This window comes from Conger conger, chromosome 8 (genome assembly GCF_963514075.1).
Source record: "Conger conger chromosome 8, fConCon1.1, whole genome shotgun sequence".
In the NCBI taxonomy this organism is placed as follows: Eukaryota; Metazoa; Chordata; class Actinopteri; order Anguilliformes; family Congridae; genus Conger; species Conger conger.
In genome coordinates this window covers 64,228,958-64,241,457 of record NC_083767.1, presented here as the reverse complement: position 1 = coordinate 64,241,457, position 12,500 = coordinate 64,228,958, and the positions used below count along the sequence as shown (strand labels likewise).

The following is a 12,500-nucleotide window of genomic DNA, read 5'->3' as shown; positions in this document are numbered from 1 at the left end:
TTACCAACCAGACCCTCCCCTTAACAACCGGACCCTCCCCTTAACAACCGGACCCTCCCCTTAACAACCAGACCCTCCCCTTAACAACCAGACCCTCCCCTTCACAACCAGACCCTCCCCTTAACAACCGGACCCTCCCCTTAACAACCAGACCCTCCCCTTAACAACCGGACCCTCCCCTTATCAACCAGACCCTCCCCTTAACAACCAGACCCTCCCCTTAACAACCGGACCCTCCCCTTAAGAGCCGGACCCTCTCCTTACCAACCAGACCCTCCCCTTAACAACCGGACCCTCCCCTTAACAACCGGACCCTCCCCTTAACAACCAGACCCTCCCCTTAACAACCAGACCCTCCCCTTAACAACCAGACCCTCCCCTTAACAACCGGACCCTCCCCTTAACAACCAGACCCTCCCCTTAACAACCGGACCCTGCCCTTAACAACCGGACCCTCCCCTTATCAACCAGACCCTCCCCTTAACAACCAGACCCTCTTCTTAACAACCAGACCCTCCCCTTAACAACCAGACCCTCTTCTTAACAACCAGACCCTCCCCTTATCAACCAGACCCTCCCCTTAACAACCAGACCCTCCCCTTATCAACCAGACCCTCCTGTTAGAAGGGTTTCTGGTGTGTCTGTGCCCCCCCCCCCCCATCAGGAATACCTGCTCCCAGGCAGACACTGGCCCCCCAGTGAAGATGAAGACGATGGCCATGATGTAGAGCATCCCCCAGATGAAGAGAGCGAGGGCCCCCCCACAGCGCCGCGCCACAGCCAGCCAGGGGAGAGCTGCCAGCAGGGCGGCGCTCACACACAGCACCACACAGACCGCCGCCAGGGCACCCGCATGCACACGCACACTCTGGGGGAGAGAGGCATGCTTCACATCGCACTGACAGGCACTGACCGGCACTGACCGGCACTGACCGGCACTGACCGGCACTGACCGGCTGGATTACTGTAGCCCTGCGACAACACTGACATCTCAAATGAAAGGGGAGAAGTGTGCAGTTCCGCACTATATGAGAGATATAGAGGTGCTGAGAAGAGCAACCAGATTGATTCCAGGTACAACACAAAAGAGTTACGAGGATAGACTTAAGATGCTTAATCTCTTTAAGTTTAGTAAAAGCAGAAGCGAGAGGCTTAGCAGAACGAGGGGGAATAAATTGACTTTGGCAAAGGATAAATTATGTGCAGATATTAGTTATTTTTTCACACAGAGAGTAGCCAATGTGTGGAATAGCTTGCCAGGACATGTAGTCAAGGCAGGGTTTTCAAGACCAGGCTTGATACGGTGCTAGATATAATTTGCTTTTAGGCAAACTAAGCAGTAGATACACTTAGGGGCAGGAAAAGGCACTGCTGGGCTGAATGGCCTGTTCTCGCCATCACATTGTGTTCAGGCCGTGTGTCTCCTCACCAGAAAACTCTCTGTGTTCCTGTTTAAACCCCCCAAATGTGCCGCCCCCCCCTCACCCGTCCGGTGGTGGCGAAGATGATGATGATGGCGATGCAGAATCCCATGGTGAGCAGGAGGCCAGACACCATGCTGGGGGTCTCCTCTACACCCTGCTGACACCCCCTCTTCAGCCTCCGGAGAAACAGCTGCAGGCCCTGCCCACTGCCTGGGGGGGGCAGGGCAGGGCAAGGGGGGGGGGTGATGTCAGTGCTGGAGTCAGTAGTGATGTCAGTGCTGGTGTCAGTAGTGATGTCAGTGCTGGTGTCAGTAGTGATGTCAGTGCTGGTATTGGTAGTGATGTCAGTGCTGGAGTCAGTAGTGATGTCAGTGCTGGTATTGGTAGTGATGTCAGTGCTGGTGTCAGTAGTGATGTCAGTGCTGGTATTGGTAGTGATGTCAGTGCTGGAGTCAGTAGTGATGTCAGTGCTGGTGTCGGTAGTGATGTCAGTGTTGGTATTGGTAGTGATGTCAGTGCTGGTGTCAGTAGTGATGTCAGTGTTGGTGTCAGTAGTGATGTCAGTGCTGGAGTCAGTAGTGATGTCAGTGCTGGTATTGGTAGTGATGTCAGTGCTGGAGTCAGTAGTGATGTCAGTGCTGGTGTCAGTAGTGATGTCAGTGCTGGTATTGGTAGTGATGTCAGTGCTGGAGTCAGTAGTGATGTCAGTGCTGGAGTCAGTAGTGATGTCAGTGCTGGTATTGGTAGTGATGTCAGTGCTGGAGTCAGTAGTGATGTCAGTGCTGGTGTCAGTAGTGATGTCAGTGCTGGTGTCGGTAGTGATGTCAGTGCTGGTGTCAGTAGTGATGTCAGTGCTGGTATTGGTAGTGATGTCAGTTCTGGAGTCAGTAGTGATGTCAGTGCTGGTGTTGGTACTGAGTTTTGAGATGTCCAGTTCAGCAAGCTCCATGCCCTCTGTGTGTGAGATTTCAAAGTGGGGCCATTTTGGACTGGTGTCCATTTTGGGAAATGCCTGTCCCTCCACAAGCCTACACCCCTTATTCCGCAACGGTGCAATAAAATAAATATTATTTATATTTTAAAAGTGTCTAAGCCAGTTCCACTGAGTTGAGAAACAGGTGAAAGATGCTGATGACTGTGTCTCTGCTGTCCTTCTGAACCCATGAGGCACTGCTGCTCTCAGAGTCCCATTGGGGACCAAATGACCATGTGGAACTTAGATGCAGCTGTCAATGGAGTTGTGAGGGTACTTTTAGGCTATGCACTGCCAGAAAAGGCATCACCCTTCAGTGGAATCCTGGCAAAGTTTGATGAATGTGTGTGTGTGTGTTTGTGTGTGTGTGCGCATGTGTGTGTGTGTGTGAGTGAGAGAAAGAGCAAGAAAGTGCAGCTCTAAATGTTTCAGGGGTCCTCTGGGTTTTCTGTTGAGAGAGCAGAAACAAAATAATCTCTACATAAACACAAAAAAGCAAAATGCAGCACGCATGCATCTAAATGATACACAAAATACACCAAAAAAGTGCCTTCACTTAGAACATTCAGAGCATCCAGAGCCTGTTAGTTAGCCTAGCATCCAGAGCCTGTTACTGTTAGCCTAGCATCCAGAGCCTGTTAGTTAGCCTAGCATCCAGAGCCTGCCACTGTTAGCCTAGCATCCAGAGCCTGTTACTCTTAGCCTAGCATCCAGAGCCTGTTAGTTAGCCTAGCATCCAGAGCCTGTTACTGTTAGCCTAGCATCCAGAGCCTGTTAGTTAGCCTAGCATCCAGAGCCTGTTACTGTTAGCCTAGCATCCAGAGCCTGTTAGTTAGCCTAGCATCCAGACCCTGCCACTGTTAGCCTAGCATCCAGAGCCTGTTACTGTTAGCCTAGCATCCAGAGCCTGTTAGTTAGCCTCGCATCCAGAGCTTGCCACTGTTAGCCCAGCATCCAGAGCCTGTTAGTTAGCCTTGCATCCAGAGCCTGTTACTGTTAGCCTAGCATCCAGAGCATGTTAGTTAGCCTAGCATCCAGAGCCTGCCACTGTTAGCCCAGCATTCAGAGCCTGTTAGTTAGCCTTGCATTCAGAGCCTGTTAGTTAGCCTAGCATCCAGAGCCTGTTAGTTAGCCTAGCATCCAGAGCCTGTTAGTTAGCCTAGCATCCAGAGCCTGCCACTGTTAGCCCAGCATTCAGAGCCTGTTAGTTAGCCTTGCATTCAGAGCCTGTTAGTTAGCCTAGCATCCAGAGCCTGTTAGTTAGCCTAGCATCCAGAGCCTGTTAGTTAGCCTCGCATCCAGAGCTTGCCACTGTTAGCCCAGCATCCAGAGCCTGTTAGTTAGCCTTGCATCCAGAGCCTGTTACTGTTAGCCTAGCATCCAGAGCCTGTTAGTTAGCCTAGCATCCAGAGCCTGCCACTGTTAGCCCAGCATTCAGAGCCTGTTACTGTTAGCCTAGCATCCAGAGCCTGTTAGTTAGCCTAGCATCCAGAGCCTGTTACTGTTAGCCTAGCATCCAGAGCCTGTTAGTTAGCCTAGCATCCAGACCCTGCCACTGTTAGCCTAGCATCCAGAGCCTGTTACTGTTAGCCTAGCATCCAGAGCCTGTTAGTTAGCCTCGCATCCAGAGCTTGCCACTGTTAGCCCAGCATCCAGAGCCTGTTAGTTAGCCTTGCATCCAGAGCCTGTTACTGTTAGCCTAGCATCCAGAGCCTGTTAGTTAGCCTAGCATCCAGAGCCTGCCACTGTTAGCCCAGCATTCAGAGCCTGTTAGTTAGCCTTGCATTCAGAGCCTGTTAGTTAGCCTAGCATCCAGAGCCTGTTAGTTAGCCTAGCATCCAGAGCCTGTTAGTTAGCCTAGCATCCAGAGCCTGTTAATTAGCCTAGCATTCAGAGCTTGCCACTGTTAGCCCGGGATCCAGAGCCCACTACTCTTAGCCTAGCATTCAGACCCCGCTACTGTCCCTGATCCTATCATTCAGATCAGTAAATGCTGAAGCCCATCTCTTAAAACCCTCTGGCTGTCAGGATAAACCCAATCTAAGGATACATTAATTGCAGGATACATGGACGGCATGAATTCATGAGAGCTATCACCACACATTTCATATATAAATAGTGAAGATAACACATTTCACATGCATTGTCCTTCAGCATCAACAGACAAACAGTTGCACAATGAAGTTCTGTAATTTCATAAATAGTTTACTGTAGTTTTGCCAGTTTTGTAATTCTGTTCCTCAATCTGCGTCCCTCAGTTTTTCTAACAGAGAAAAATGAAAATAATTTCAGACACACACCTACCTGTGCTGCGATCCCAGGCTCTCACTTATCACTGCTGGTGAACAGATACCTCTCTCCTCTCCTCCCTCTTCTCTCTCTCTCTTACTGATCTGTCATCCTTCCTTCCTCTGCCCTCTTTTGCTCTCTTCCTGTTTTGCTGATATGATATCTCTTCCTCTCCCCCGCTCCCTCTCTCTTACATACCCCCGTTCCCAAACAGGTGTGTAACAGGTGATTTACAGGTGTGCTACAGATGAACTACAGGTGAGTTACAGGTGTTATAGTATAATATTACAGGTGAGGTACAGGTGTTACCCCAGTATCCAGTCAAAGCAATGCAAATATACTGGCACAGAGATGGACAGAGGGAGGGAGAGATGGAAAGATTAAAAAGGAGGGGGCATTTCCCCGTACTGCAGCCAGTGAAAACAGCAGGTATTTATGAACCCTCATGCAAAACAGCACATCCATGGGTTCTATCCAAATCTGTAAGAATGGCATGCATTTATAATCATTGAGGATGTATTAACTTCATAATAGCTTTTTCAATACCTGCCTACACAGTAAAACTGTGATTATCGAGTTACCGTATGTAGACCCTCAAAAGGGAGAGAGAGATGCTACAAGAGAAGAACATTTATGAGCTGCTGTTTATATCAGGGAATGTTGCTAAAAATATGACAGACATGTAAATGATTGGGCTAGTTAAAAAATAAAGTTGGTTTGAAATTGAGAAACAGATACGGCCCACATTACCCATCCCTGAGATATAGACAGACAGAAAGACAGAAAAACAGACAGACAGACAGACTGATCACAACTTACCTATTTACAGACAGGCAGGTGAAGGCAGGAGGAAGAACCATAAATTACGCTCAGGTGTGTAATCGCACTCACCTCATCATCTGTCTGTCTGTGGCATGTCTCTGATCTATGTCATCAGACACAGGAGCTATGAACTGTCCCTCTCTCTTTCCCTCTCTCTCTGTCCTTCTCTCTTTCCCTCTCTCTCTGTCCCTCTCTCTTTCCCTCTCTCTTTTACATAAATCTAATTTCCGCTCCCAACCTGCCAAACCAGCCAGCCAGGGTCTGCCAGAGGAATGTCTACGTAACACACACACACACACCCATGCACACATGCAGACACACACACACACACACACACCCATGCACACATGCAGACACACACACACACACACACACACACCCATGCACACATGCAGACACACACACACACACACACACACACCCATGCACACATGCAGACACACACACACACACACACCCATGCACACATGCAGACACACACACACACACGCACACATACAGACACACACACACACACACCCATGCACACATGCAGACACACACACACACACACACACCCATGCACACATGCACACAAGCAGACACACACACACCCATGCACACATGCACACAAGCAGACACACACACACCCATGCACACATGCAGACACACACACACACACATGCACACATGCAGACACACACACACACACACACCCATGCACACATGCAGACACACACACACACACACCCATGCACACATGCAGACACACACACACACACACACACACATGCACACATGCAGACACACACACACACACACCCATGCACACATGCAGACACACACACACACACACACACCCATGCACACATGCAGACACACACACACACACACCCATGCACACATGCAGACACACACACACACATGCACACACACACACACACACACACACACACACCCATGCACACAAGCAGACACACACACACACCGACGTACAAACACAGACGCATGCAGACACACACATACATGCAGACATACACATACACACACATACACTATACACACACTCACACATGCGGACGTACAAATCCACACACATGCAGACACACACACGCATGCAGACACATGCATGCACACACACACAAACATACACACGTATGCAGACACAGACACACAGACAAACTTGCATGCATGCACGCACATACACAAGGACAGTGAGAGCACACACACTTGGAGAGAAAGTGTGATGAGGGTGTGGACTGACATTAGTACATTATGTAATCTGTGCTCAGTACATTGTACTAACTAGTTTCAAATATTGCTACATCACATCACATCACATGGCAGTGCCTTCAGACCAACTTCTGCTCTTTATTTTTTTTACATAATAGACTAAATGCCACTTGACCTGGGTTTGTGTGTGTGTGAGTGTGTGTGCGTGTGTGCATGCTCATATTTGCATGTTTGCATATGTATATTGGGAAGGATTGTTATATTATCCATCTGTTTGGATACTGTATGTCAGGATGTGGACCCTGGACCAAAAGCTAGAACTCTAAACAAGACTGAGCAAAGAAAAAAGAAACAAGAAGGCTACAGGACATCAACAAGACAAAGAGGAGAAAATGAACACAACTAAGAAGACACAGGTAATATAATCTAATAATATAATCACCTAACAAGCAGATCTAAAACCCAAAAACCTCACATAATATTAAGTTAATAAGGTTATATTAGCAGGATGGGTCAGTGCTGTAGATGGTTATATTAACAGGATGGGTCAGTGCTATAGATGGTTATATTAACAGGATGGGTCAGTGCTGTAGATGGTTATATTAACAGGATGGGTCAGTGCTGTAGATGGTTATATTAGCAGGATGGGTCAGTGCTGTAGATGGTTATATTAGCAGGATGGGTCAGTGCTGTAGATGGTTATATTAGCAGGATGGGTCAGTGCTATAGATGGTTATATTAACAGGATGGGTCAGTGCTATAGATGGTTATATTAGCAGGATGGGTCAGTGCTGTAGATGGTTATATTAGCAGGATGGGTCAGTGCTATAGATGGTTATATTAACAGGATGGGTCAGTGCTGTAGATGGTTATATTAACAGGATGGGTCAGTGCTATAGATGGTTATATTAGCAGGATGGGTCAGTGCTGTAGATGGTTATATTAACAGGATGGGTCAGTGCTGTAGATGGTTATATTAACAGGATGGGTCAGTGCTATAGATGGTTATATTAGCAGGATGGGTCAGTGCTATAGATGGTTATATTAACAGGATGGGTCAGTGCTGTAGATGGTTATATTAGCAGGATGGGTCAGTGCTGTAGATGGTTATATTAACAGGATGGGTCAGTGCTATAGATGGTTATATTAACAGGATGGGTCAGTGCTGTAGATGGTTATATTAGCAGGATGGGTCAGTGCTGTAGATGGTTATATTAACAGGATGGGTCAGTGCTATAGATGGTTATATTAACAGGATGGGTCAGTGCTGTAGATGGTTATATTAACAGGATGGGTCAGTGCTATAGATGGTTATATTAACAGGATGGGTCAGTGCTGTAGATGGTTATATTAACAGGATGGGTCAGTGCTGTAGATGGTTATATTAACAGGATGGGTCAGTGCTGTAGATGGTTATATTAGCAGGATGGGTCAGTGCTATAGATGGTTATATTAGCAGGATGGGTCAGTGCTATAGATGGTTATATTAACAGGATGGGTCAGTGCTGTAGATGGTTATATTAACAGGATGGGTCAGTGCTATAGATGGTTATATTAGCAGGATGGGTCAGTGCTATAGATGGTTATATTAGCAGGATGGGTCAGTGCTGTAGATGGTTATATTAACAGGATGGGTCAGTGCTGTAGATGGTTATATTAGCAGGATGGGTCAGTGCTATAGATGGTTATATTAACAGGATGGGTCAGTGCTGTAGATGGTTATATTAACAGGATGGGTCAGTGCTATAGATGGTTATATTAACAGGATGGGTCAGTGCTGTAGATGGTTATATTAACAGGATGGGTCAGTGCTATAGATGGTTATATTAGCAGGATGGGTCAGTGCTATAGATGGTTATATTAACAGGATGGGTCAGTGCTGTAGATGGTTATATTAGCAGGATGGGTCAGTGCTGTAGATGGTTATATTAACAGGATGGGTCAGTGCTATAGATGGTTATATTAACAGGATGGGTCAGTGCTGTAGATGGTTATATTAGCAGGATGGGTCAGTGCTGTAGATGGTTATATTAACAGGATGGGTCAGTGCTATAGATGGTTATATTAGCAGGATGGGTCAGTGCTATAGATGGTTATATTAGCAGGATGGGTCAGTGCTGTAGATGGTTATATTAACAGGATGGGTCAGTGCTATAGATGGTTATATTAACAGGACGGGTCAGTGCTATAGATGGTTATATTAGCAGGATGGGTCAGTGCTATAGATGGTTATATTAACAGGATGGGTCAGTGCTATAGATGGTTATATTAGCAGGATGAAAAAGGACCGCAGCTTAATCTTCAAAGCTTTTCAAAAAACAAACCATGAAATTACTAGATAAGGTTTTGTTGGTGTAGAAAATGTTTTATTTTTGTGTAGAAGAATACTCAAAAAACACGTTGTTTTTATTGAAAGAAACACTCCCCTCTGGCAGGAGGCTGCGGTCCATCAGGACCAAAACCTCTCGCCACAAAAACAGTTTCTACCCATCTGCAGCTGGCCTCATCAACAAGGCCCGGGACCCCCCACTGTCACAGAACCCTTACACCACCCCCATAGACACGTTACATCAACGCACTGTCTCCCTGTGAGCAACGTCAACAAGGCCCGGGGGGCCCCCCACTGTCACAGAACCCTTACACCACCCCCATAGACACGTTACATCAATGCACTGTCTCCCTGTGAGCAACGTCAACAAGGCCCGGGAACCCCCACTGTCACAGAACCCTTACACCACCCCCATAGACACGTTACATCAATGCACTGTCTCCCTGTGAGCAACGTCAACAAGGCCCGGGGGACCCCCCACTGTCACAGAACCCTTACACCACCCCCATAGACACGTTACATCAACGCACTGTCTCCCTGTGAGCAACGTCAACAAGGCCCGGGGGCCCCCACTGTCACAGAACCCTTACTCCACCCCCATAGACACGTTACATCAACGCACTGTCTCCCTGTGAGCAACGTCAACAAGGCCCGGGGGACCCCCCACTGTCACAGAACCCTTACACCACCCCCATAGACACGTTACATCAACGCACTGTCTCCCTGTGATCAACGTCAATAAGGCCCGGGAGCCCCCACTGTCACAGAACCCTTACACCACCCCCATAGACTTTAGATTTTGCCATTAGTACATTATGTAATCTGTGCTCAGTACATTGTACTAACTAGTTTCAAATATTGTTACATTACATCACATCACATCACAAGGCAGTGCCTTCAGACCAACTTCTGCTCTTTATTTTTTTTACATAATAGACTAAATGCCACTTGACCTGGGTTTGTGTGTGTGTGAGTGTGTGTGCGTGTGTGCATGCTCATATTTGCATGTTTGCATATGTATATTGGGAAGGATTGTTATATTATCCATCTGTTTGGATACTGTATGTCAGGATGTGGACCCTGGACCAAAAGCTAGAACTCTAAACAAGACTGAGCAAAGATAAAAGAAACAAGAAGGCTACAGGACATCAACAAGACAAAGAGGAGAAAATGAACACAACTAAGAAGACACAGGTAATATAATCTAATAATATAATCACCAAACAAGCAGATCTAAAACCCAAAAACCTCAAATAATATATCAACGCACTGTCTCCCTGTGATTAACGTCAACAAGGCCTGGGACCCCCCATTGTCACAGACTCTTAACCCGCCCCCATAGACCTTAGATTTTGCACTTTAATAATACTTCACAAGCCCCCGCTTCAGTATCATCTGTATTGTAAATATTTATTTTTATTTTTTATTTATATTTACATTATACATTACATTCCACTTTATTTATGTATATCTATGTTTCTATTTTTTGTATTATTCTTTATGTTGTCTGCATGCACCCACTAACCACAGCAAATTCCTTGTATGTGAAAACTACTTGGCCAATAAAGTGATTCTGATTCTGATTCTGATTCTGATTCTGAAAAGTAAAAGTCTGATTTGCATTAGTGTGTTTTAGTGCCATGGTGTGTGTTCAGATCTGGTCCTTGGGATGACTTAAGCTGAAATCAAAATTCTCTTTTTGCTCAATTTATTCAATTATTCATAACCATATGAACATGTCTTAAAGCATACTATTAAGATTATAATAGTACTTGTATATAGTAATTGTACTACTCAGATGGTATGCTAGTTGGTAAGTTGATGTATTCTTCAAGGGTTCTGATTGTATCTATATGGTCATGTTAGGACTTGGAACTGGACCGTCTTTAGACCCGTCCCTGTGTTCCATCTGTACTGCGTTGTACATTGCTTAGATTTTACGTCATCGTGTACCAGTGGGCGTGTATGTTGATCAAATGTCTCTGAATTTTCTGTTCTCCTCCAATCAGTATCCTTTCATTCAGTGCCACATTCTCCCCACTCTGTAAGAGCCAGACTGCATGTTTCAGAGTGACTGTAAGAGCCAGACTGCATGTTTCAGAGTGACTGTAAGAGCCAGACTGCATGTTTCAGAGTGACTGTAAGAGCCAGACTGCATGTTTCAGTGTGACTGTAAGAGCCAGACTGCATGTTTCAGAGTGACTGTAAGAGCCAGACTGCATGTTTCAGTGTGACTGTAAGAGCCAGACTGCATGTTTCAGTGTGACTGTAAGGACCAGACTGCATGTTTCAGAGTGACTGTAAGAGCCAGACTGCATGTTTCAGAGTGACTGTAAGGACCAGACTGCATGTTTCAGTGTGACTGTAAGAGCCAGACTGCATGTTTCAGAGTGACTGTAAGGACCAGACTGCATGTTTCAGAGTGACTGTAAGAGCCAGACTGCATGTTTCAGAGTGACTGTAAGAGCCAGACTGCATGTTTCAGTGTGACTGTAAGGACCAGACTGCATGTTTCAGAGTGACTGTAAGAGCCAGACTGCATGTTTCAGAGTGACTGTAAGGACCAGACTGCATGTTTCAGAGTGACTGTAAGAGCCAGACTGCATGTTTCAGAGTGACTGTAAGGACCAGACTGCATGTTTCAGAGTGACTGTAAGGACCAGACTGCATGTTTCAGAGTGACTGTAAGAGCCAGACTGCATGTTTCAGAGTGACTGTAAGAGCCAGACTGCATGTTTCAGAGTGACTGTAAGAGCCAGACTGCATGTTTCAGTGTGACTGTAAGAGCCAGACTGCATGTTTCAGAGTGACTGTAAGGACCAGACTGCATGTTTCAGAGTGACTGTAAGAGCCAGACTGCATGTTTCAGAGTGACTGTAAGAGCCAGACTGCATGTTTCAGAGTGACTGTAAGAGCCAGACTGCATGTTTCAGAGTGACTGTAAGAGCCAGACTGCATGTTTCAGTGTGACTGTAAGAGCCAGACTGCAGTGGTTTCCACCAGCTCTACCTCACCAAGAACAGGAACTGGAATGTTTAAAAGTCATCCACCATAATCTCCTCATTTTTGTTGCATTTACCCCTTCCTCCTCTTTTCTCAGCACCCCTCCACCCCAAACCACTTCCTTTCATCAATCCTTTCCTTTACCTTCCCTCTCTCTCCATCCCTCTTTCCCCCTATCTCTCTCTCTCCATACCCTCTCTCCATCCCCCTCTCCCCAACCTCTCTCTCCATCCCCCTACCTCTCTCCATCCCTCTCCATCCCCCTCTCTCCCCAACCTCTCTCCATCCCCCTACCTCTCTCCATCCCTCTCCATCCCCCTCTCTCCCCAACCTCTCTCCATCCCCCTACCTCTCTCCATCCCTCACCATCCCCCTCTGTCTCTCATCCCTCTCTCCATCTCCCTCTCTCTCCATCACTCCATCCCTCTCTCCCCCTACCTCTCTGCTG

At 46.7% G+C, this 12,500-nt stretch overlaps 1 protein-coding gene across 1 annotated transcript in view; it reads right to left on the bottom strand.

The window, feature by feature from the left end:
* The window catches only part of LOC133135348 (adenylate cyclase type 2-like), a 32,529-nt gene extending 26,676 nt beyond the window's left edge, over positions 1 to 5,853 (bottom strand). Inside the window, exons 1-3 of the mRNA XM_061252276.1 lie at positions 5,506 to 5,853; positions 1,486 to 2,845; positions 671 to 868 (exon numbers count right to left, since the gene is read on the bottom strand). Of these exons, the coding sequence (XP_061108260.1) occupies positions 671 to 868; positions 1,486 to 2,424 (1,137 nt within the window). The 5' untranslated portion in view covers positions 2,425 to 2,845; positions 5,506 to 5,853. The remainder of the gene's footprint in view (positions 1 to 670; positions 869 to 1,485; positions 2,846 to 5,505) is intronic.
* Between the last annotated feature and the right edge of the window lie 6,647 nt (positions 5,854 to 12,500).